The sequence below is a fragment of the Lemur catta genome, chromosome 24 (assembly GCF_020740605.2).
Source record: "Lemur catta isolate mLemCat1 chromosome 24, mLemCat1.pri, whole genome shotgun sequence".
NCBI classification, from domain to species: domain Eukaryota; kingdom Metazoa; phylum Chordata; class Mammalia; order Primates; family Lemuridae; genus Lemur; species Lemur catta.
The window spans coordinates 4,306,517-4,332,551 of NC_059151.1; the positions used below are offsets into that span (position 1 = coordinate 4,306,517).

Sequence of the window (26,035 nt, forward strand, 5' to 3'; positions counted from 1 at the left end):
TAAAATCCAGTCCTGTTTTGAAAGAATGCTCAAGAATTGGGGTTTTCCCTTTTTTTTTCTCTCTCTCTTTTTGTTAAAAGTAAGTGCCTTTTATGAGTGCAAGTAAAATCTTAAAATGTGTTGTTACTGGGCCCCACAGAAGTGTTGGGTTCTTCTGTGAAAATCACCTGTTGGTTTCCTTTCTATTGCATACTTGACACTCTTAGTTTTCTTCCTTTTAATTCTAGTGAGGATGTTGACACAAACTGACTTCAGGCAAATCACTTAAAACTGAGTCTTCGTTTTCCTCTCTATAAAACGGCATTTTAATATCTATCTTGCAAGCTTATTGTAATGTTTACATGAAATGCCATTTTTAAAAGGACTTATTTAACAGAATGTTTGGCACAAAGTAGACACTAAGGAAAAGTTATCTTCTCTCCTCCTCAGGATGAACTTGTGCATAGTTTTTCTTGCTGAAATGGCTCTGAGTAGCAACCTTAACATTTAAAAGTGCATTTGGCCTTTGATATATGCTAGCTGGTTCGTTCATGCAACTTGGGAATTGTTGAAGAACTATTCTCTAATTCAAATGAGAACTTTGAATTCTGTCTCCAATAAGGTTTCTTACAAGTCATGTGTGCCTGTAAGTTTACTTATGGGCTAATATTCACAGGCTGCTGTTTCTCTTCCAGATGAACAGACTTGCCTCTCCCCACTGACGGGCAGCGATGGCATTTACTGAAAGAGTCAACAGTCGTGACAACAGGTAAGCAAAGAAAACATGATTCAAGGACATGCTGGTATTTAATTTTACAATCCACTTTTCAGAGGACCATTTGGTCCTTTTCATTTTGCATCTTAAGAACTAACTGATGCAGGAAAATGTTTGTCAATTTCAGTTTTCTCTGCATGAAGTCAAACCTGTTAGACTAGCTACATATCTTCTTTAAATCTAGTAATCTCTGAGTCTCTTAACTCATTTCTTTAAAATGTGAGAGTTAGATTACATCAGCATCCTAATTCTGTGTTCAAGATCCTGGTTGATGTAGCAGTGATTTGGGAAAATGTGCACACATTCAGCCTGTGCTGAAACGGGTGTCATGATAAATTCACCTCATTATGAGAGCGGTGAAGGAGGGAATTCTGCCACGTTTATATTTTACCCCTTTCACTTCACACCCCTCCCTCCAACTCTGCACGCACAGTTCAATGCTTTCTTGCAAATACTATAAGTGTTGATTGAGGGGAGCGTATTAACATTTTGAAGCAGTTTTAAAGAATAACTCATCTGACATCCAGAAAGATTTCTTATTATCACTAATTATTATTATTATTATTATTATTATTATTGAGACAGAGTCTCACTCTGTCACCCTGGCTAGAGTGCAGTGGTGTTATCAGAGCTGGCTGCAAACTCAAACTTCTGAGCTCAAGCGATGCTCCTGCCTCAGCCTCCCAAGTAGCTGGGACTATGGGCATAAGCCACGATGCCTGGCTAATTTTTCTATTTTTAGTAGAGATGGGGTCTTGCTCTTGCTCAGGCTGATCTCAAACTCCTGAGCTCAAGAGATCTTCCCGCTTCATCCTCCCAGAGTGCTGGGATTACAGGCATGAGCCACCGTGCCTGGCCTGATTAGTTTTTTAATCTAAACTATTAGCTATTCAAAAACATATTTAAGCATAAGAAATGTGGGTTCAAACTTACTCAGCTGGTATTTATAGGGTAGTAAAATGGATGATGGTACCTGTGATTCTGGACTGGCCTGAATGCTTCCCTTCCTCCTCCCCCTTTCTGGTCCATTTAGGAAATTCTTCAATTCCTGGTGGTCCTTGCAGGGCTGTTGTTAAACTTGGTACACTCTCCTCCCCCACCCGAGGGAAGACAAGTGACCCAGACTGCTGCAAATCCGCATTCTGCTGGGGGAGGGAACTGTTGTCATTTGTCTTTAGGTTTGTACTGTTCGGTTACACATGTTTTAAATTTTTACATAGTTAAATGTCTTGTCCTTTAAGAATTCTGGCTTTGATTGTGCTTAGAAAGGTCTTTTCTACTCCAAGATTGTGAAAATAGTGTCATGTGTTCTTCGCTGGCACTCGTATAATTTCATTTTTTGCATTTGAAACAGAATTTGTAAGCTGCTGGCCTGTGGGACAGATCTGGTCAACATATGGGTTTGGGTTGGCCCTCACAGTGTTGGGAAAGAAATTATCCGCCAGTGTTTTTTATATAACAATCTAGGCTCGTGTCTTTTCATGAAAAATGTTAAGATTTAGCAGCACTGGGCTTGTATTGCCATATAGCATATTACTCAGATGGAATTGAATAGCCACAGCTCTTTCAGACGGAACATGGGCTTTCTAGTTCAGAACTTGCCAAGCGCTATGCCATCAAATACTCTTCAGGTGTGCCAAGATGTTGATTTTTTTTTTTTTCCCCCTCAGCCTGCGGGTCAACCAGAACTCCCACCTAACTTCCTCTGGCAGACATCTGCTTTGTCCATTTGCCCCAGAGAGACTTTATGTTAAAAAAAAAAAAAAAAAGAGGTCGAGGCAGCACCAATGCTTGCTAGTTCCTTGCAATTCCCTACACAGCTGGATCCACACATTTAGTTAGCTGTTTGGCCCTCTTAACTTGCAACCCATTTTACATCTTTGGCTTTTTAGTATTTTGAGCCATCTGTAATTAAGTTGGGTATAAAGTATATGTTGTACATTTCCCTATTAATAAGAAAATGAAAAGATCGGGGATGTTAGGGAGCCTTTTTAAAAAAAAAAAAAAGCAAAAAGCTATTGTTACAACATAATTTATTAAATCGTCTTTTTCTCCCCTGATTTGAATGCTGTGTCTAAATTCTATCACATTCTTGGGTCTATTGTTGGGCCCTCTTTTGTTCCATTGATTGTATCTTTTGGCCATGTTGGCATAGTGTTTCACTGTATCTTTATATGTCTTAATATTTAGGCAGATTTTTTTATCATTACTTTTTTAGTTTTAGAATTTTCATGGCTACCCATCTGATTATATTTCCCAGTGTATTCTGAAGTCATTAATCATTTTCTAGAAAAATTGTTTTTGGCATTTTGAGGGTCCCTTTGAATTCATCAATTAAGGAGAGTTGACTTCTGTAGACTATTAAAACTGGCTCTTCCAACAAGAGAATGTAGATATCACATTGGAGGACATTTAAAGGGATGAAGAAATTTTAAATTTCCATTGTAAGATTTTTGTGGAGGTCTGATTTTTCAAAAACTTCTAGTTATTGGCATTGTATCCAGTGTGATTTCTGGTAGACGACTCAGTTATGATAGTTAAGACTATTATCAGTGGCAAGATTAAAAGGCTATTTTATATTCTATTATATATGATTTTTGCTGTTGGTAATTATTAAGTTTTGCTGGATAACTGCCCTTTGTAGTAACATTCTAGCAATTGCGGAGTCGTTTTTATTATTTACGTTTATCCTGCCAGCTCTTCATCTCCCTGATATGCTCCTTTTAATTTTAATGCCTAGTACAAGTAGTAAGCTTGGAAATCCTAAATAGAGCTCTATTTTTAATATAAACCAATAGCTCACTTGTTTAAATGTTTAATCATGATAGGTATTTAATCTTTTCATTGCCCAGAAAAAACATCAAATTCATGTGGACCTGGTCCAGGATTAGGACATGTTTGCAAAGGAAACAGATGTGTATTGAGTACGTAGCTCTAATCACTCAAACTAAGTAAAAGTCTGAGCTTGAACCCTTATTTTGCTCCGGGGTATCAAAAGTTGTAAGCGTGGACAGAATATTAATGTAACGTGCAAAGACGATGTTTATTTTAGTTCTTATAAAAAATAAGCTTATTCTGTGAATTACAGATTTATCAGCACTAGACGCTATTGAATTTGAGCTCACTTATATTTCTCCCACCTTCCCTGCCTCCCCTTTCTTTGGTTCTTTCTAAAAATTGTTTTTGGAGTATAACTGAAAAGGACAGACGTTATTAATACAGTTCAATGTATTTTCACAAAGTGAACACACTTGTGTAACAGATCAAGAGGCAATACCAGCTCTCCAGAAGTCCCCTCCTGTCCCCGTTTGGCTGCTACCTCCCTCAACGGTCACCACTATTCTGACTTCTAACATCCTGCATTTGTTTGTTTTGCCCATTTTTTCCAGTTTTATTTAATCTAATCATGCAGTATATGCTCTTATAAAAAGTTTCCATTCAGTTTTGATGTTTGTATTAGTTGATCCTTGAACGATGTGTGTGGGGGGGTTAGGGGTACCACCCCTCTGACACGTACCCCTCTCCCCTCTGCAGTGGAAAACCTCAAAACTTAACTATGGATCATCTATTGTTGAGTGGATGTTTTACCAATAACATAAACCATTGAGTAATACATAGTTTATATGTTATATGCATTATATCCATATTCTTAAATTAAGCTAGAAAAGAAAATGTTATTAGGAAAATTATAAGGAAGAGAAAGGAAGTGGATCACCGTAAAGGGCTTCATCCTTGTGTTCACATTGGGTAGGCGAGGGGGGGCTGGCTTTACTGTGGGTGGCAGAGGCAGAAGAAAACTGCGTATGGCCTGACCCACACAGTGCAAACCTGTGCTCCAGGGCCAGCTGCATTTTCATTTCTCCTATTTAGTAAATGTAAACATCTTTATATTATATATTACTAATACATTGTATAATCAATATTTTATATTTTACCATCAACTTCTCAGTTTAAGATGGTAATATGATCATTCTTACTCTTCTACCTGCTTAGTCTCTTCTACCCTCCAGCTATTAGTTTTGCTTTTAGTATTAAATTATCCATATTGATAGCATATTTTATTGTATAATCATTTGTGCTCTTACAAACTTTGTCTTTAAAATGACAAGGAAAGTGAAAAAAACCAGTAAGCATTATTTTCATTATTTTGATTGAGGAGTAAAACTAGCGTTTCATTTTTCCTCCATGGGTTCAAAAGTCAACCCAAGTACTACTTGAAAGAGAAGGTTCATATTGATCAAGACAAATGATGGATGGATTGATTGATTGAGAAAGGATCTTACTCTGTTGCCTGGGCCAGAATGCAGTGGTATCATAGCTCACAGCAACCTCAAACTTCTGGGCTCAAGCGATCCTCCTGCCTCAGCCTCCCAAACTGTTGGGACTACGGGCATGAGCTACCTCGGCCAACTGCTACCTTTAGCTGAGCAAAGTGTTCAAATTCATGCCACATTTTATATTGCTTTGTCTCTGAATAGTGTTTTTTGTTTTTACTGGAGTTTCCAATTACTTTTCTTTTTCCTTATTGAGGGAGAATGTGCCTTTTTGCCATTTCACTAACATGTTCCCCTTCATACCCTTTTGTATCAGTTGCTTGAAATTTCTCATTTTCTTCTTGGAATCCTGAAATTAAAATTAATTTTTGCAAAGTGAGTGCTAAATTATGTTCTTCTGAAATTGGGCCCAGGTAATTGAAGCCAGAGAGTATAGTTGGGATACATTCTGGAAAATTTTTACTTGATGATTGGGGAAAACATGTTAAAGTAAAACATGAGAATGAAAGAAGTTTATTTCATGTTATACCACCAAATTGGTAGGACATGATTGTCTTCTGACATTAGGGTGGGTATTTCTTATCTTTTTTGTTTTCTTTAGTGTGGGTATTTTTTATAAGTGTTTTAGGAGATTTGCTGATATGCTTTTCAGTATTTGGGAAGATTTGAGGGACTGAATTTTGTGGACCGTGAATCGTATTGTAATACTGTAGCCCTGGAAGCTTTCCTTCCAGGGGAGAGTCTGAAATAATGTTTAACTCTCCTAATTGAGAAGAGTCCTCAATTAGTGAGGAAGCTACAAGGTGTTCAACAGATTAACACCTATTATATGGACAGATTTTCTCCGTGTGAGTAAATCAGGGACTCAACTTCCAGGTGCTTACTGGAGAGATTAATGGCTGGAGGCCGTGATTTCCCGAAATAGTGATTGGCTTGGGAATTGTAAACAATCCACACCTGAATTGTGAAATGGGGAAATAAGGTGGTTTCCTGGATTTTTCCAAGTGAAGTGGTTTCAGGTCTGATTTATAAGTGCAATAATGATTATTTATACAAAACACTTTGTTTTCCTTTATTTTAGAAAATGATTGCTAACTGTACATGTCATTGTCATAGGTAGTTGAAGATGAGTCACTAGGAATTAATTTAGCTTCAGAATTATCCCAGAATCAAGGAAAAAACAATTTTTTTTGAGCACTGTTATATCCCAAAGGACAGTTAAATTTTGGGGCAAAAAAAAAAAAAAAAAGAAATGAAACTCTAGTATTTCTTAATAATTTCGCCAGTAAAATCTATTTGTCCTGTGATTACATGTCATGACATATATAGTGAGGTTGAATATGGGACTCTGGAGTCAGCTTGTGTTGAGGCCTCTTCTCTGGCGTGGACAAACTGATTAACTTTTAAAGCCTCATGAAAATGGGAATAAGGAGAATGGTGCATGTAAAGTGCTTATCACAGTGCCTGGAACATCATAAATTCCTCAGTAAATTATTAATTTTGCTACCCAGGTGATGATGGTAAAATGGTGGGTTTCAGAGGAGACAAGAGCTTCCTTAATTCTACTTCCAGAGGAAAGAAAGGCTTTGTTTAGGAGCAGCTTTTTATATTGAAGGGATTCCTTTGTGAGCCACTCCCATGTTTAGCACTTAGAAATAGCAGTTATAGGAAGGAGATGAAAGAGAAATAGACCTTTAACAGTAAGACCCAAAGTGTGTGTGTGTTTGCAGGCCATACAGGTAGCCTTAAAAGGCATTACTGTGGTCTGTTTCCCATTTCATATTGGCTGTGCGATTGTCCTAAATCACACACAATGTATATGAAAACACTGCTATGTAGTATTTATTCTTCTACAAGTGGCGTGGTCATCTTAAAAAACAGCAGTAACTTTATTGAGATACAACTTACATGCTGGGATTTTGTTGTTACTGTTGTTGTCTGAGACAGGGTCTCATTCCATTACCCAGGCTGGAGGGCAGTGGCGTCGTCATAGCTCACTGCAGCCTCAAGCTCCTGGGCTCAAGTGATCCTCCTGCCTCAGCCTCCCAAGTAGCTGGGACTACAAGTGCACCACTACACCCGGCTAATTTTTCTATTTTTAGTAGAGACAGATTCTCACTCTTGCTCAGGCTGGTCTCAAACTCCTGACCTCAAGCAATTCCTCCTGCCTTGGCCTCCCAGAGTGCTAGAATTACAGGTGAGCACCATGCCTGGCCTACATGCTGTTTTAGGTATACAGTTTAATTACTTTTAGTAACTTTACTGAGTTGTACAATCCGATTTTAGAACTTGTTCATCAGCCCCCAACAGATGGAATTACCTGTTTACAATTAATCCCATTCCTGGCCGGGGCGTGGCTCACACCTGTAATCCCAGCACTTTGGGAGGTCAGAGGAGAGGTGGGAGGATCGCTTGAGGCCAAGAGTTGAATTAAACCCATTCCCACCCTCAAACCTGGGTGATCAATAATCTATTTAATACTTTTGCTTATTCTGGACATTTCCTATAAACACAATCATACAATATGTGAGTTTTAGTGACTGGCTTCTTTTTAGCATGGCGTTTTCATGGTTCATCCATTGTTGTAGCTTGTATTAGTATTTCATTTCTTTTTATTGACAAATAATTGTCCATTGTATAGGTATATCATCTTTTGTTTACTGTTCACCAGTTGATGGACATTTAGGTTGTATCAAGTTTTTTTGCTGTTATGAACAAGGTGGAACATAGGGCTTTTATATCTTTTGGGTAGGTGTTTAGGAGAGGAATTGCTTGCTTGTTAGGTAGGTTTCTGTTTAGAGTCACAAGTCAGTGTTCCCATGGGTCAGTTTTAAATTCATTTACATGTGTTTTTTCTATGTCTTTAGCCCAGAACTCTCCACTAATGCTGAGAGCTGGAGGAGAATGAACTAATATTTATTTAGTGCCCTCGGAATAATAGATACTGGTCCAGGCAGTGGGCATTATATTGTTGCAGGTGACACCTTGGTCCAGGTGGTGGAGGAGATGGACACTGAGTTGAAGTGCTTCGTGTGACGTCATCGCTGTCGGGATGCTAATTGCACACTGTCTTGGTGTGGGGAGGGACGTTTTTCTTCTTTCTGGAGGGCTTCAATTGTAAGCGCTTTTCTTCTGCAGCTATAGCAGTCAGCCTCCTTTGGAATCTGCGGAACAGGGCTAGGAAGGAGAGAATTTCAATTTTGTTTTCCCCTGATTTTCAGAAGCTGGAGGGGGGACATTATTTCAGAATCTGGGTCTTGTTTTCTATGCCTCATGACAACCCTGTATTCTGTATTCAGATTAGTGCCCTCATTTTACTGGAAGAAGCAAAGGCCTGGAGACGTTCCTGATGGAATGTGTGAATCAGGCTATAGGGAATGCTGGGGCGACTAGCTTGTTTTTGGTTGGAAAAATTTTTGATTTCTACACTATATATAACATTAAACATATAAAGCGCTGTGCAATTTTGTCTCTGTGTTTAAACAAGTTCTGATGCCTTCATCAGAACCTGTCATGCAAAGTGACTTCATTTTTTTTGCTTTTCAAAGATTTTAAAACATTGGTAGAAGGTGGATGGTATATATTTACCTAAGTAAGATGTTATTAGATGTAGTAAATGAACAGGTTTTACTAAAGCTATTGAAAGCATGAAGTGGTCCAAGATCTCTTGTTAAGGAGAGTCAGGTCTAAAAGTTATGACAGAAAGAAAGAAGGAAAGAAGAGAGAAAGAAAAAATCTCATGCATTGTGGCAACAATAAGAGTTAATATTGGTCCTGATTGGCCATGAAAACTTTTTTTTTTGAGACAGAGTCTTGCTCTGTTGCCCGGGCTAGAGTGCTGTGGCGTCAGCCTAGCTCACAGCAACCTCAAACTCCTGGTCTCAAGTGATCCTTCTTTTTCAGCTTCTGGAGTAGCTGGGACTACAGGCACACACCACCACACCCAGCTAATTTTTGCTATTTTTGGTAGAAATGGGGTCTAGCACTTGCTCAGGCTGGTCTGAGACTCCTGACCTCAAGCAGTCCTTCCACCTTGGCCTCTCAAAGTGCTGGGATTACAGGTGTGAGCAACCCACCCCCCAGCCAAGATTAAGATAAATCCTTTTGCTTAGAACAGTTTGGCTGTCCAGGCGTGCTGCTGCTGTTGTGTTGGTCTCGGGTGCTGGCTATAAGGGTACATCACCTTGTGGAAATCCATGTGTGAACTGTGCACTTCCCAAAATGTATCTTAGATTTTAAACTTAAAAGTTTACTTAAAAAAAACCCTCCTTAGTTGTGTCCTTCTTTTTGACTACCACCTGGCACTTCTTAGGTACTTTTAAAACTTCCTTAATACTCCTTTTCTTGCAGTGTGAGAGACTGGTAGAGATGGGGATACACGGGTGCCTTTGACCTCATTGTTGGGGTGTTGCGTGTCTGTTAGGGCCAAGGCAGAGAGCCGGTACAGTCCTCGCCCTGGAGACAACTGCAGAGTTGCCCTGAGGGAGGGACACCTAAACCATTAGTTCTGTTAGGCCACTTGGGCTTTCTGTGAAAGCTTAAAGGAAAGAGAAAGTCATTCCAGATGGGCCGGTTGAAAAGAGGTTGTTGCCTTTCATGAGTGGTGGGGTTTGGGAAAGGGGCCTTCGGGGCAGAAGGGACCAGGCAAGGTAAGGAATGCGTTAGGGGTGTGCTGGGAACCTTTTCTTGAGAGATGTCTTAAAGCCAGCTTCTCTCTCGGGTCTCTGATAAATAATTGGAAGGAAAGGCAATGAATTTTTTTACCCTGACAGTTGGTTCTTACTGGGGGCCAGGGCCTCGTTTGCAAATGAAAGGGCTGCTGCTGGAGAAGTCGGGATCACAATGGGCCCCGAGTCTTTTCACATCAAAGTGTAAAAGAATCTCCAGGGGTGATAAATGGGGGCTGCTGGACTCATTACTTGTAAACAAAGCTGAGGGATGACCTCTACATTTTTTTTTAATTAAAAGAAAACAGGGTTTCCTAGTGGTGAGTGCCGAGCTGCTCTTCATTTGAATTTTGACTGTTCACACTGGAAAAGGTCTTTGTTGAGGTTAGGAGGGAGCTGTCGCTGCTACCCAGGGTTTGCCCTGAATCTCAGATGCTGCTGGAAAATCGCTCTGTGCCCGGGGCGGCCCCGAAGGTATCTGAGGATGGAAGTGCAGTGGGTCCAGCTGCGTTTTAGTCACAAGGAGCTGGGACAGGGCAGAATTTCCGAGCCCTGTTCCTCTGGGGAGACTGAGGCTTAGAGCCCTCCTCTGCTCCCTTTCCCACCCAACATCGGGAGGAAAACTTTACTCCTATGCAGAGAGAAGTCGGGGTTTTTTTTCCTTTTTTTTTTTTTTTTTTTTTGTTGAGACAGAGTCTTGCTCTGTTGCCCAGGCTAGAGTGCCGTGGCGTCAGCCTCGCTCACAGCAACCTCAAACTCCTGGGCTCAAGCGATCCTCCTGCCTCAGCCTCCCGAGTAGCTGGGACTACAGGCATGCTCACCAAGTCTGGCTAATTTTTCTATTTTTAGTAGAGATGGGGGTCTCACTTTCTCAGGCTGGTCTCAAACTCCTGTCCTCAAGCCATCCTCCCACCTCGGCCTCCCAGAGTGCTAGGATTACAGGCACCACGCCTGGTGTCAGGTTTTAAGTAAATTCTTAGCTCTTTGTAAAAGAAGTCCAAAGGCAATTGTTTTAAGGTTTACATTGAAAGATAGTGTTCCTTTTATTTGTGTAGTTACAGGGCTTTGCACATAATCAAGACCTTTAACCATAACGATTGTGTTTGAACACTTCATGGCGTTGAAAGCAACACCATTAAAAATAGTGTAACATTTTATGGAATGAAGCCTTGGAAACTGCTGTCTGCATTCTGCCCCGCGGTTGAAGGTCCACCTCCCGTCAACTCCTGGCTTTGTGTCGTCAGCTTCCCACCAGGCTTATCTCTCGCGGCTCCTCTGCTGTAGTTGGTCCCAAGCCCTGACCAGGTTTTCAACAACCGGGGCTCAGAGACCGCCCCTGGTAACCCAAGTGGAAGTCGCAAGGCGCTGGGCACCCAAGAAGTCTGCTGTGTTTACTGCCTTCCCAGGTGTTTGGCAATCGCCTTCCGAGTCTCTTGCAAACCACTGTAAGACTTAGAGAGGCTCAGAGGTCGCAGCTGGGGAGGAGCCCCCAGCCCTGCGAGGCCGGCGGGGAGAAGCCATCCTCTCGCTGAGATGTTTTCAGCTGGAGATAGGACAGTGGCCAAGGCTGCCATTCCCCTTTGATATCAGAGTGGCGAGAGTGTGGGAGACCGTTTGGGAGAACAGGTGCGTCTTTAATGAGCGCAGTGACCAGACTCTGCCGAGCATTTGGTAGGCACGCTTTCGTTTTGCTCCCACAGCTCCCCGTGAGGTTACATCTTTTAGATGAAAAAAGGGAAGGAAAGGTTAACTGACTCGCCAGTGGCAGTCAGGCGGGCTTCCTTCTGTCACCGGCCCTCATCCTCTGTTTCACGTTGTCCCCTGAGAAGCTGGTGGCAGGGAAATTCTTTCTAAGTTCTGGCTTAAAACTCTGAGGCTTGGGCCAGAGATGCTTTCCAGTTGACTGTTTTTTTTTTTTTCTGACATCATAAGTGAGTATTAGAGAAAAGATGATTCCTGAGGGAGCTAGTTTCAGGGTGGCTGCAGTAGGGAGAGAACCCTGCATCTTTTCCAAATAGAGAAGGAACAAAGCTGATTTCTTTACACTGGGGCATTGGGGGGAGGAGCGGGGTGAGCACGAAAGGATGGCAGGGGGGGTAGAGGTGGCTAATGAGCCATATGGCAGGAAAAAGATTAAAAGATTAGTTAATTAAAAAAAAAAACTCAGGGTTGGAGGTGGTGCCCATCCTACATTAGAATCTCCTCGGAGCTGTTTTCCTCCCTGCGGTGGGATGATGGGTGCTCTCGGGGAGCGCATTGCACAGATGTCAGGTGGTGGCCCCGTTAATAAATCACCCTCTCAACGGTCATAAGTTGTAGCAGTTCTCATTTTAGATTATCTTTCAACAGCGAGCACCTGATGCCCAAGACACGAAATCATCCTTAGAGAGCGGAGGTGTGGATTTTCCAGGAGGACAGAATATTTCATAAATGAGAGTGGAGAATACATCTTATTTGTCTAAAAAATGTATTTAAAGATATGTGTTCCTCAGCTTGGAGAGGACAAAGCCAGAGTTGAGAGCAAAGGGAACGAATGGGGTGAGATCGGGGGATATTTGGAACCATTCTTGATATCACTGTTACTTTTCCTTTTGGTCCTCGTGTCCTCAGCCTACAGCAGTGACACTGGGGAGTAGGACACTTACTACAGGCTCATTGGGACTTTGTCACTAAATCTGCACCTGGAGAGGCAGCCTAACCAAGTTCAAGAGCAAGAGAGTTTGCTTTGAAATCAGTTAGACCTGGTTTGAATCGTAGCCCTGCTAGACATGTAATGTTGGACAATGTAATTAAGCTCACCAAACTCGAGTTTCCTTATCTGTAAAATAAGAATAATAATCAGAATTAAATGTATTTTGTTGAAACCCCACAGAGTACCTGGTGCTGAGTTGGTGTTTAATATATATTAATTTTCTTCCATTCCTGTTGACCTGCCTTTGATAATTTCAGTGTTTAGGGCCTGGGGAATTAGAACTGTTTGCTGTTCCTAAAACACCCGAGAGGTTTGAAAGGTTGGATTCCACTGGGCCATATGGAAGCAGCAGCCCCCCCACCCCGTGCTCTGAGCCCAGCTCTGAAGCATTGTCTGTGGTCAGTGTCTGGCTGTGTGTGAACGGTTTAATCACGTGTTCTTGCAGCCGTGGGCTCAGGTGATTCAGTCCAATTTTTGTTTGTTACTATGGAGCTTGTATTTGTTTTATTTATTTATGTTTTTGAGGCAGAGTCTCACCCTGGTATTGTGCAGTAAACACGGTACCATTGTAGTTCACTGCAGCCTCAAGCACCTGGGCTCAAGCGATCCTCCTGCCTCAGCCTCCCGAGTAGCTGGGACTACAGGCACGTGCCATGATGCCCAGATAATTTTTCTGTTTTTAGTAGAGATGGGGTCTCACCCTCCTCGCTCAGGCTGGTCTCGAACTCCTGAGCTCAAGCAGTCTTCTGGCCTTGGCCTCTTGGAGTGCTAGGATTACAGGCATGAGCCACCACACCTGGCCTTGGAACTTACATTTTTTAAGCATTTAGGAAATGTAAAGTGATAGGTGACACTGCCAATTAATTTTTCAATAATATCCTTATTTCATATTAACTGTTAAAATATTACATTAAGATACAGTTTAGGGTATACATCAAAAGTATGGGTAACTATGTATAAAGAAAGTAGTAGCCTTTTATTTTAAGTAAATAGAAAGTGTGTATTTCCTTCAGGTTAGTTTGATGTTAAATGGAAGTTCTTCTCTGTTTGCAAGATAATCCAAGATTCACTCGCTCATTCAGCAAAGACCCGTGGGGGCCTTCAGTTGTCGAATCTTCTAGGAGCTGGGGGAGGGGTGGGGAGAGGAAGTGGTACCACGGGGAGGGAAGAACTGGGGTGCGAGTAGGCTAGTCTACTAGGAGCTCACGCTGGAGCTTGTATCCTGGTTACTGTGTACAGGTATTGCCATCAAGTGTTTTTCATCTAATGCTTTGACCTTTTTTGAAAGCTTATTCGTAGTCCAGTGTTGCATTGTAACCTCACAGGGATCTTATCGGGTAGGTCAGGCAGTATTTCCATTTGCAGTTTAAAGGGGTTAATGCTTTGCCTACGATCCAGGGTTAATAATAAAACTGTTCTCTCAACCTGGAATGAGTTAGTTCTCTCTCTTTCCCAGCCCTGCATTCTATCAAAATCTTACTCATCCTTCAAGGTTCAGCTGGAATACTACCTTTTTTGTTCGTGTGTTTCTGAAATACCACCTCTTTTAAAACTTGAGTTACCCAGGAATCCATTGCTCTTTCTGTGCTGCCTTTTCCTCCGTGCCAGATTTCAGTTTAGTGCGTCTCTGTTCCAGATTCACCCTTCAGTACCTGCTTTGCGATAGGAGACTCGCTGAGCATTTCTCCTTTGCAGGGGGCGCAGTGCTGTGCTTTGTCAGTAGAGGGTGCTCAAGGGACGTTGCTGGGGTTGGGGAGCTTCCCCTTCTGTTCTGGTTGCTGCCTTTTCTTGCTGCTGATGCAGTGTGTCGGTGCATGCGTGTGTGCCCTGTGTGCGTGCGTGTCAGGAAGTATGTACGTCTGGCGGTGCTCTGCCCAGCCAGGTGCCCCAGAGCCTGCAGTCCCTTGGCGATCGTGTATCCTCCCCCTGGGCGCAGGGACCACTTGACCTTGGGACTCCCAGTGCAGACGCCGTGTGCCCTCCAGGCCCAGTGCTCGCAGAGGTGTGCAGCTCCCTCTGTTCAGCCGCCCCCCAGCCCGGGCTGGCCTGCACCCCGGAGGGGTGTTTCCTGCCGCTTGGCTATTGTGGGCCCGTTCCCGTGAACTCTGCATCCAGTGGGCTGCACCCACAGCCTCTCCAGTGAACTCTCAATTCCAGTTCTGGAGGAGAGACCCCCATTTTCAAAGTTTGTCTTTCCTTGGGTACCTGTTGGAGTTCTTCTGACATCTTTAAAGTTATTTCCCCTATTGCCGTCTAATATTTTTTAATATTAAACTTCTGTTCACATTGTTGTGCGGTTTCTCTCCTGGTTAGACTCTGACTGTGTGCAACCTGTCGTACGTATTTTCCTGGGTCCACATCTGTGTAAATTGTAAACGTCTGCGCCGGAGGCCTGTTTAATCCTCCAGCGCTATCTCTGTGCTTTGCAAATAACCGGCCAGTTCATGAGTGTGAAGTTTGCTGCCATCAGAGTTACTGTTGCTGTCGTGAGGAGGTGGAGATGTAGCAACGTGGAGGACGGTTGTTGTAACGGGTATATTTATTTGACCTTTCTTGGAAAAACAACCCAGAGTTCTTGCTCTGTTACTAATGAGTTAACTTTGTGTTTCTGTGAAAGCCTGTGACTGTTGAGACAATCACTTGTTGTTGACCCAACTGTTGCAAACTGCGTTTTAAGGCCTCTATACAAAGTCTTCAGAAATGTGTAAACAGTAATTTATGGCCATCTATTTGTCTTCATTGACCTTTTAAAAACAAATTGCTTTAGAGTACGGGCAAGCCTTCTGGCCAGTGGTGCCTAAAAGTTACCTGTATTTCACTTCTCAGGCTAGTTTTTCAACGTCCCTTCTCAGCAGTGTTTTTGTCTGTGTTAGCCAGGGTGTTTAGCTTGGGTTAATGTTCAGTTTCTGAGTACACTCGCTGAGCCTCTTCTCCTACCCACTGGCCCAGGAACAAAAGAGGAGAGGTGAAGGGTGTGATTTCCTCCCCTTCATTTGGCATTCGAAGCCTGTACCTAGGAAAGCCTTGTAGCCAAAAAACCTAGAATATTGTCTGTGCTTTGAAGATATTTGCTCCATGATGGCTCACAGAAAAAAAAAATTGATAGTATCATTATTAGGCTAATGGACATTTTTGGATTGCTAAGAGTTGGCTATTTGGCTCAGTCTTGAGCCTGTAGGATTTGCTGCATTTGCGTGTGTGCCTTCCCCTCCCCAAGGCCTTCCTCCTCCTCCTCAGTGCCTGTCTGTCAGGCTCAGTTCTCTGCATCTCTCCCCCCTCACACCCACTCGCATGACCTGCTCACACTTCAGCAAGACTTCTCTCCTTTATGAAGATAAGATACATCAGACTTTTCAGTTCAGAAAGTCACAGGGTAATTATTTTTAAGAGGGAAAGTGTTTTTGTTTCTTTTCAAAAGGACTCACAACGGCACCCCTTGAATCTGGGACTGGGTGTGGTTTTGGGTGTGTTCTGTTCTTCCCACCTCCCCAAGGTGACGGTTTCTGTAGTAAGACAGCGACTTGATAATCAGAGAAATAAGCAGCTTCCTTGGGATATATGACACCTAAATGCAGATGCCACAGTGTATTTTGCACTTCAGCGAATGCTCAGCACCTACTGTGTGCAGAGTCATGTGTAGTGAATTTCACACATGATGTGTCCAGCCCTCCCTCCTCCTCTGGTCTCTGGGACACATCCTGGCTTGTGCGCCTTATCACCCCGAGCAGACCCCTTGCATTGCTTACCAAAATTGCTTTTATCCCGCTTGATCAAGGTCGGCATTTCTCAAGGCTCTGTCCCTGATTTGCTTCCTTCTTGCACGGCACAGTTTCCCTGTGTGATCTTTCCTAGTGGCTTCACCATCCCTAATGGGTGATTCTGGATTTCTAAACCAGCACTGCCTCCAGAGTATAACTCTTTCCTCCCGCATGTTCCTCTATCCCTCTAAATGTACGCTATTATCTCCCTCCCTAATTTCCTTGCTCCTCAGTAGGAGAAACTTCATTATATTATAGTAGGAATTTCCCTGTACATTTATTTTGCTTCTCTGCTTAAAAAACTTCCAGGGCTGTCAAGCACCTACAGTTTAGAAGGGGTGGGGAACCTGTGGCCTTCTGATTTCAAGATTGTTCTTTTTTAAGCACCAAAGGAGGCAAGAAAAGCCTCATCTTTCTCTGCACCACTTTTAATAAAAAGATTTGTTGTGTAAAATTTGAATTCAGTCAAAAGGCTACGTTTAAGGATCCACATGGCCCCGAGGCTGCAGGTTCTGCACCCCTCACCCCAGCTTGTTTTTCAGGTCTCGTCTCCCATCACTCGTCACTGCCGTCCTTCCACAAACTCGGGTACCTTGCTGGGCAGAAGCCTCGTGACTCCACACACAGGCTCCTGTCCTTCAGTGCCCTCCCGTGGCACACGCTGCGCCTTCCTCCCCTCTCTGCTGCATCGATCCATTTCCTCTGTAAGTGCTGTCAGAGTACAGGGCTTCCCGGGAACATATAGGAGGGGTGCCTCAATTGAGATCTAGGTATTAATCAGGGAAGACTTCTTGGAGGAAGAGGTAGTCCGGCAGAGAATTGATGTATGTTTAGGAGCTGAAGAAGTTGGGTGGTGGAGCGGGGAAAAGAGAAATGTGTTCCAGGTAAAAGGAACCAGACCTGTGAAGACTTGGGTAAAAAGAAAAAAACAAACCCAAACCATAGGGCCCTTCTGAGGAACTGAATGAAATTCAGTGTGGCTGGGACAGAGAGCTGGGACCAGATCATTTCCTGACCTGGTGACCTTTACATGTAGGGAAACGGGAAGCCATCCAAGAATTGTAAGTAGGTTGGTGGTTTGAGGGGATTCTATGAGGTCACCTGCCAAGTGGAGAGTGGGGTTTAGTGGGGCGGAAGCGGAAGCAGAGCAGCCAGGTGGGGGTATTGAGTAGCGCACCGGTGAGCTGGAGAGAACCAATGTGTCCTGGATAATTTTCTTTTTTTTGAGACAGAGTCTCCCTCTGTTGCCTGGGCTAGAGTGAGTGCCATGGCGTCAGCCTCGCTCACAGCAACCTCCTGCCTCAGCCTCCCGAGTAGCTGGGACTACAGGCATGTGCCACCATGCCTGGCTAATTTTTTCTACATATATTTTTAGCTGTCCATATAATTTCTTTCTATTTTTAGTAGAGACAGGGCCTCGCTCTTGCTCAGGCTGGTCTCGAACTCCTGAGCTCAAACGATCCTCCCGCCTCGGCCTCCCAGAGCGCTAGGATTACAGGCGTGAGCCACCGCGCCCGGCCCCTAAATTGCTTTTGTATTTATCTTCCTTGCAAGATTCTGTCACCGGACAGCTGATTATGAGCGGTCATCTTTGTGTCTCCAGGGGCTGGCATTCTGCCTAGACGTAGTAGATACTCAATAAATCCATGCGTTAAATAATTTAAAGATGAATGAGAATTGGCCTCTGACATCAAGAAACGGTTCCGTCTTCTTAGTGAGTTGCCTGCTTTTTGTCTCTTTAAATTCACGAAATAATTTTTTTTTAATATTGACATTCCTTCCTATCCCTTTGTAGAATTTTCTGCACTCATAATGGTAGGAGCATGGCATTTTGACTGTGCCTGGTTCCTACGATGAGCGAAGACCTCAGGGAACAAAACTTCTGTGACTTTGCGTCGGGGGCTTACGCTAAGGGGGCATGGGAAATAGCAAGTCTTGTAAAAATAAGCTGGTCGGTGGGTGGCAGGTAAGCTGAGGGGAGAGATTTACGAGCAACATCCTGTTCTGGGATCACCGCTGGGGACGGAAGGCGGGGAGAGACAGATGTGTAAATCACGAAGGCAACTCAGGAAATAAAGTCTGCCAAAGGTGGGCTTCGGGGGGGACCCTTCATGGGTGTCTTTTTTGTAACACAAGGGTGAAGGGGAACCAGTGGGTGCCCCTCTTCTTAAGCCCATGTGGGGCTTGGTGCCCAGTGGGGTAATTCATCTTTTATAAGGGGAAAAAGGAGCAGAAGAAGGCAGAAAGGGATGGCACAGGGACCTTAGAGTTATCGATAGTTTATAATTGCTTGCTGAGTTGTGAAGACAAAAAGAGAAAGGGCCATTTTGTAGGGAGCAGAAGATTGTGTTCCTTGGTCTCAGGTCGCCTGTGGTGGTCCCTGCACGGAGCCTCTCCTTGTTTCTTCCGGGATGTGCATCAGCGGCTGCTGAGTTCAGCATGTGTAGGTGGAGTCCTCACGCTTTGACCATTGTGTGCATTGGGCTTGAGACTTTTTTTTCTTTCCAATGAAAGACACTTTTATCAGTCTGTCAGTAGGGGACTGAGGCTGGGCGTGGCGGCTCACACCTATGGTTCCAGCACTTGGGGAGGCTGAGGCAGGAGGGTCACTTGAGACCAGCTTGGGAAACATAGTGAGACCCCATGTCTACAAAAAAAGAAAAAAAATTAGCTGGGCATATTGGGCATATTGGTTTGCACCTGTAGTCCCAGCTACTCAGGAGGCTGAGGCAGGAGGATTTCCTGAGCTCAGGAGTTCAAGGTTACGGTGAGCTGTGAGTGGATCGCTACACTCCAGCCTGGGTGACAGAGCAAGGCCCTGTCTCAAAAAAAGGGAAGGGGTACTGGATTCTACGTTAGGATATACTTACAAAATAGGACATTAAATAACCATTAAGAACAATAAGATAGTTCTGTGTGTTTCAAGATGGCATGATGTACAAATTATAGAATATAATCAAAGATATCCTATTTTTATGGGTAGGAAGATAGAGCTATAGCTATCTAGATAAATATATGCATAAAACAGGTCTGAAAAGACATATACTAACTCTTGCAATGTTAATTTTCTTGGGAATAGAATAGTTTAGGTTGTTTAATAGGTTAGCTTTTTGTTTTTTAATTTATATACTTGAGGGAAATATCTATTTTTTCCCATGATGTGTATATATTATTAATAATTTTATTATTAGGTTTAAGACATTAAAGTGGAAAGATGTCCTAAAGTGTTATTTGAAAAAATGAAGGAATGAGGCCCCTTTCTGCTACTTCCTTAAGAAAATAAAAATGCTGTTCATTCACTTATTCAGTCAAGAAAATCTTTGAGTGCCTGTTGTACTCCAGGCATTGTTCTACGCAGTGAGGCTACAGCAGCAAACAAAACAAACAGTATCCTGCTTTCCTGGAGTTTATGTCCTAGTGTACAGAGAGACAAAAAGTAGACATGTCTCATATCAGTGTTATAAAACAGGGTTGGTGACGGCAGAGAGTGTCAGTTATATGAGGGAAAGATGTGCTATTTTATATCTAGTCACCAGGAAAGGGACTTCTGACAAGGTGATTTTGAGCAGAGACCTGAGGGACTGAGCCAGACAGATGACTGGAGCTGGGGCTAGAGGGAACTTTGCAAGCAGAGGGAGCATGTGCAAAGGCCCTGAGGCAGTGTGTACTTCCAGTGTTTGAGGAAAGGCAAGGTGGCCAGTGAGGCTGGAGCAGGGTGATGAGGGGAAGAGTGTTTGGGATGAGGTGTGGGAGCTGGCAGGAGGCCAGGATTGTGGAGGGCCTTGTAGGACATTGGAACGTTGTTGAAGTGAGATGCAAAGCCATTGGAGGGTTTTGACCAGAGGAGTAGGACTATCTAAATGTCTTTTTTTTTTTTTTTTTTTAAGATAGGGTCTTGCTCTGTTGCCCAGGCTGGAGCGCAGTGTGTCATCGTACCTGACTGCAACCTCAAACTCCTGGGCTCCAGTGATCCTCTTGCCTCAGCCTCCAAAGTAGCTGGGACTACAGGTGCACAGCACCGTGCCCGGCTAATTTTTTGTCATTTTTGTAGAGACTGAGTCTCACTGTGTTACCCAGGCTGGTCTCAAACTCCTGGCCTCTAGTGATCCTCCTGCCTTGGCCTCCCAGAGTGTTGGGATCACAGGCATGAGCCGCCGTGCCCGGCCTAAATGTCTTTTCAACAGGATCACTTGGGAAGCTCTGGGCTGTTGACACTGTGGTAGGCATGGCAAAGGCGGTTTAGGGGAACTGTCCCTGCAGTGGATGGAGTTATCCTTCCTTCTCTTTCACAAATAGAGAAAATCAAGTGTTTGGTATAGAAACATAAAACATTATAGAGTAGACACCAGGTCCTCAGTTTTCCTTGTGTCACTTCAGTGCTCTATTTTCTAGAGACAGCTATCTAATCAGGAATTTCCATTTTCTAGCATGTCATGCCATGTTACTTTTAGTAGTTAGATCTCTGATTGATTATTGGGAATATTGCCCGTGATGCTGTATAGAATGTCCAGGAGTTGTGGACATTCTACCATCCTCTGCTTACATGAAGCTGATGCTTCAGATCTATGATATTTTCTAGAATTCTGGGTCAGAGTATGAGTTAGTGTCACTTTTTCCGTGACAGGGTGGGGCTGCACCCACATGTTCTTGTGTTGCCGGCAGGTGTTAATTAAGCAATACGTTAGCTTACCTTGGAACCAGCTGTTCCTTAGGTAGCAGTCATGCTCAGGGTACACTTGTGTATTATAAGGGTGGTAAATTAAGTTTCTGATGAGTTCACTTCATCAGAAACTTAGGGAGGGTCTGCTCTGTGCAAAGCCCTGGGCTGTATTGTTTGAGAGCTGTAAGATAAAATAGCAACACTGTGTCTTCACAGCAGGCAAAAACACTGATGTTACAGAGTTGCAAGAAGATAGGGAGATGCAAAGGCAGGAGAGGTGACTCGGGATGGGAGTACGGGAAAGGCTTTGTGAGGGAGGTTGGCACCTCACCTGGGTGTTCAAGTGTGGAGAGGAGCAGAAAAGGCATTTCATGCTTAAGGAAGAGCCAGAAGAGTGACATGGAAGGAAACAGGTCTGTTACATTTCCTTGTATTCCAGGAATGGTCTGTTACAGCTGATATTGTTATCAAAAGAAAAAAAAGAGGGAAGAAGGGGGTACAGTGGGAGAGAAGGCTGGAACAGTAGTCGGGAACATCCCATCTGAGCCTGGACTGCGAGTGTGGTAGCCACTGGGCACAGGTGGCTGGTGCGGTTTGAGATGTCCTGTCAGCGTGCAGCACACACGGATTCCAAAGCTTGGTCTGGGAAACAGATGTAAAATATCTCATCAATAACTTTAATTACAAGTTAAAATGAAGACGCTTTGGGGGATATATTGATTGTAAACAAAATGTTATTAAAATTTATTGCACTGGCTTTTATTTTTTTTACCTTTTTAATGTGGCTACTTGCAAATTTAAAAGTACAGTAGTAGCCTTTATTATATTTTTGTTGGTTGTAGCTGGTCTGGTTTAGGGCTGGTGGCTGTAGAAGAGGGAGTGAAAACGGCGAATGAGAGAAAAAGGAAAGGGAGAGAAGAAACGGGGGAAGGAGAAATCTCTGGGACTTACAGGAGCCATCGTGTGGGGGTCAAAGGTACCCCTGGGGCTCTGACCTTGGTGTTGCAATCGCACCGCTGCACGGGGGCGGTGAAGGGTGGAGGTCAGGGACGATTTCACCTGGGGCCTGTGGATGACAGGCTGCACTGTGTGGGAGATTCATTTGGCGGCACACGGCGGCGTGGATTAGCACGGGCAGAGCCGGAGGTGGGGAGACCAGTTTTGCCGGGTCCCCTGCCCATTACACCTGGCAGGGGCAGGGCGAGAGCGCGAGTTCCCCAAGGCACACTGCACAAACAACCTGCAGCGTGGCTGTGCTGAGTTTCACACTGGGCTTCCGTTCTGCCTCAGTTGATCTCAAAATTTCCCCTTTACATTACTACACCCTTTATAGTAGGGGAAAAAAAGGAAGCATGCAAATTATGGTGTGGTCAAAAAATTTTAATGCATTCTATTTAGACTGGTATTGCCAACTTTTGCCTTTTTCTTTATTTCTGGAAGCAGAATTATTTGGTAAAGAGAAAGGAAGTATTCAAGTAACAAATCTGCTGAGCTTTATTTCCTAGAATCGTAGGAGGGCCCTTCTTTTTGAGAGTTGGTGTTTTCTTTTCATTCATTGCTCTTCTTCTAAGATTTTATGTGCAGAGGAAGGTATTAGGCAGAAAATGCCATCAAAAATTGCTAACTTGTGATTGCCTGAAAGGGTGGTATTTCTTCTAATTAACAATGTTCGTATAAAATGTTTCAAAGGCTAATGATGTGAAATCACACAAAAAAATTAATATGTACTTAAAAGAAAAAAACTACATAATGTTTTGGTCGGAAAAGAACTTTGATGACTTGCTAAAATGGGCATCATGATACAAAGAGCAAGCTGTTGGTTTGTGGTGTAGGATATTCTGCCACAACTGCCTAAAAAACACTCTGCTAGATCCTTGCCACCTAAAGAAAAATATTGCAAGTCTCTTTGCAACCTGATGTGCACTTACCAGTTTGTGCTTTCCCTGCTTCTCTCTTATGTACCCTACAGTACAGCCCGGTTTTTGCTGTTTTCCCCCCAAAGCTATGTCTTCTATGCCTCTGTTTCCGACCACATTGGTCCCTTCCAACACTACTTTGTTTTCTTGGAAAAACCCTGTTAATCTCACCCCAACCTTTACTTGGTTTCAATTCCACAAATACTTATGGAGGTTTTCCCACATGCTATGTATTGGGGATATAAAACTCACCAAGACAGTGTTTTTCCGAGGAACTATCAGTATAAGGGAAGCAGGTATACAAACGCTTAGTAATAATTTCTGTGTAGCAGGATTAGGTGTTGAAAATACAGTGACAAATAAAGCAGACAGTTATGCTTCCTGCCCCCCATGAAGTATATGTTCTAGTGGGGGAGATGGAAATCAAATTTTAAAAATTGACCTGCAAGAAGCCCTATGAAGGGAAGAAACCTCCACTGATCTCAGGAAGCAAGTAGCTTGAAAGGGTAGGAAGTTCGATTCTAGACAAAGGGGAAAGTCAAGATTGGCCTCTCTTGAGGAGGTGACATTTTTAAAAAAGACATTTAAACAAGTAATAACAGTAAAGTATAATAAAGGTTAATTATCATAGGATAAGTATAGCAGACCTAGGAGAAGTGGTGCAAATAGTTATCATACAGTATGGTAAAGTCAGAGGTGGCGGAACAAAGCAGGGAGCTGCACAGTGGGCGGGACACGCAGGCAGGTGTGTATCGCGGTCAAGGGCTTGCTGAGGGCTGGCTGAAGGCCTTTGGCACGCCCATGCCTGGCAGCGAGCACAAGGCTTTCAAATCTCTCTGCCTCACTTTCCGCATCCGTAACCCTGAGACGATCGTAGCACCAACCGTGTCAGGTTATTGTAAGGATCAAATAAGTTAATACTTACAAGGTTCTGGGAACAATGTGTGGCACACAGCAAGTGCCCAATAAATGCAGGTGATAGTGCCTGTGGGCTTCTTATTGCGTGGGAATAAGCTCTGACCTATCACAGACCCATGAAGGCTTATTTGCGGTGGAATAACTTGATCAGGCCTCTGTTTTTTCAAATACACCGGCCCCCCCTCGTCCATGGGGGTTACGCTCCCAGACCCCCAGTGATGCCAGAAGCCACAGACAGTACAAACCCTGCGTAATTTATGCTACGTGTGTTGGATCTCATAGCCAAGGTGCCCACTATGTGACTAGCAGGCGGGCAGCGTGGCTGCCTCGACAAAGGGATGATTCACATCCCGGGCTCCGGGATGGAGAGGACAGCGAGCGATTTCATCACACTACTCGGAACGGTTCACATGTTAAAACCTATGAATTGTTTATGGAATTTTCCATTTGATATTTTCAGACCTCGGTGGACCGTGGGTAACTGAAACTGCGGAATGCAAAACCGCGGATAAGGGAGGATGCCGTGTCATGTTAGAGGGGCCGTGTGTCGGGGAGGGGGGGCTGGAATCGCGTGTCTGGATCCTCTGACCTCCCCCCTGCACAATTCCTGGTTCCTTCCCCGGTGTCCCCGCAGCATCTTACCCCCGCTGCAGCCTTTCCCACCGCGTTCGGGACTTTGCGGTTCTCTTGCTAGACTGGGTGCCCCAGGGCATTAAGGACGGTGTTACCCGTCTCTGCACCCAACTGCCAAGCCTGGGGCCTGACACTGGCACACACTGGGCACTTGATAAATGTTTGTTGAATGTATTTGAAACGTTTGCTAGGGAGTTGCCCTAACTTACAATTCAGGAGAAAGGTCCTCCCATGGAAAAGTCCGGGCATGTTGCTATGGGAGGTTGTTTTTATTCTTTCATACACCAAGCATCTGAGAGCCTCCTGCACAAGGTGCTGGGCAGGGTACGAAGATGAGTCAGATGTGTACTCTGCCCTGGGTCGTGTTGACTCTTCGAGTCATAACTGTGGGCGTAAGGAACACTGTAAAGGTTGCTGATAGGTTTAATGCGAAATGAGCTATGAAGCGGTTTAGTTGTGTTGGGGCTTTTGTTTAGGTGTGTGATTACTTCCATCAAAGAACCTCAGAATTATCTTTTTAACGATGTCTCATTGGTGGCAGCTTATTTCTCATTATTATATTCATTTTTTATATTATGACAGAACCTGTCGAGTAAGTTGTACAGTGTAAAGTTTCATAGTGAGCCTGCTTTTATCTCGACTTTTAATCCTCAGTGGAAGTGATTCCACCAGTGGGGGATAGGGCTCTAGCCTCGTCCTTAGCCAAAATACCTTCATGGGCTCTTGCTACTTTTTCTTGAATTTACTTTGTAATTGGTGTCAAGTATTACCTTTGACTAGAGGTGCCTAATTACAAGTTTTTATTAGAGCTGTGTTTTTCAACTTTCGGTCAGTCTGTCTCTGCTTTTCTCTCCATAATTTTCTGGCACCTGTAGCCTACCCTACCCCACCCCCTTTTTAAATAGAAAAAGCAGGCTTGTTCTGCTGTTGACTATTTATAACTCTTTGCTCAAACAGTCTCTAAAGCCCAGAAAACTTTTCGTCTTTGGTCCAATATAGTAATCCCCATTGCAAGTCTGCCCCAGGCACTCCCAGCTCCCGTGGTCTTGAAATCACTGGGACCACTGAATGCTTCATTGCCTTTGTCCATGCCCCTGTGAGCAAACAGGGCAGGTCCTGTTCCAGCAAAATCCTCGATAAATATGTGCTGATTAGACGAACTGATAGGAATACAGACTAAGTGGAAATAAGAGGGTTTCTTAATTAGTCATTTTTAAGGAGTATGCTGAGTTCGTTTTATCTTTGTGAAAATTTTATTTGAAAACTCTTACTCTAAAATATCAAACCTGTCAGAACAGTAACATTTTTAATGTTCCTTTAATAGGAAAAGATACTCAGTTATGCATAATGAGAGGTGCAAATGAAAAAACTACACTTTGCTATCATATGGTGTCTGTATCATTTTAAAAAGTGAGGTGCAGAACAGCATGTACAATAATGCTACCTTTTATTTAGTAAGGGAAGAAGAGTGTGAAAATATATGTGCTTTATATGAAAATAGTAAGTAGTAGAAAATAGTAAATAGTAGTAGTAGTAGTAGTAGTAGGAGAAGAAAGCAGATGGAGGGGGACAGAGGTAGGAGCTAGACTTTCCGGACCGTGGCTGACTTGGGGACTATTCAGTGTGGTACATAATTATAAAATAAAGATTGGGGGAGGAACTCATCCCTTATGAATTGAAAGTAACAATGAACGAATGAACTCAATAGCATTTCAAGTTGGTGGTTTATGTTTACGGAGAAGAATTATAGGTAGATCTTACTC

The 26,035-nt window shown here is 43.5% G+C and overlaps 1 protein-coding gene across 3 annotated transcripts in view; it reads left to right on the forward strand.

The window, feature by feature from the left end:
- Positions 1–26,035, forward strand: part of AFF1 (AF4/FMR2 family member 1) — a 162,088-nt gene that overhangs the window by 11,043 nt on the left and 125,010 nt on the right. For all 3 annotated transcript variants that reach the window (XM_045536784.1, XM_045536786.1, XM_045536785.1), the window contains exon 2: positions 675–748. In XM_045536784.1, the coding sequence (XP_045392740.1) occupies positions 711–748 (38 nt within the window). In that variant the 5' untranslated portion in view covers positions 675–710. The remainder of the gene's footprint in view (positions 1–674; positions 749–26,035) is intronic.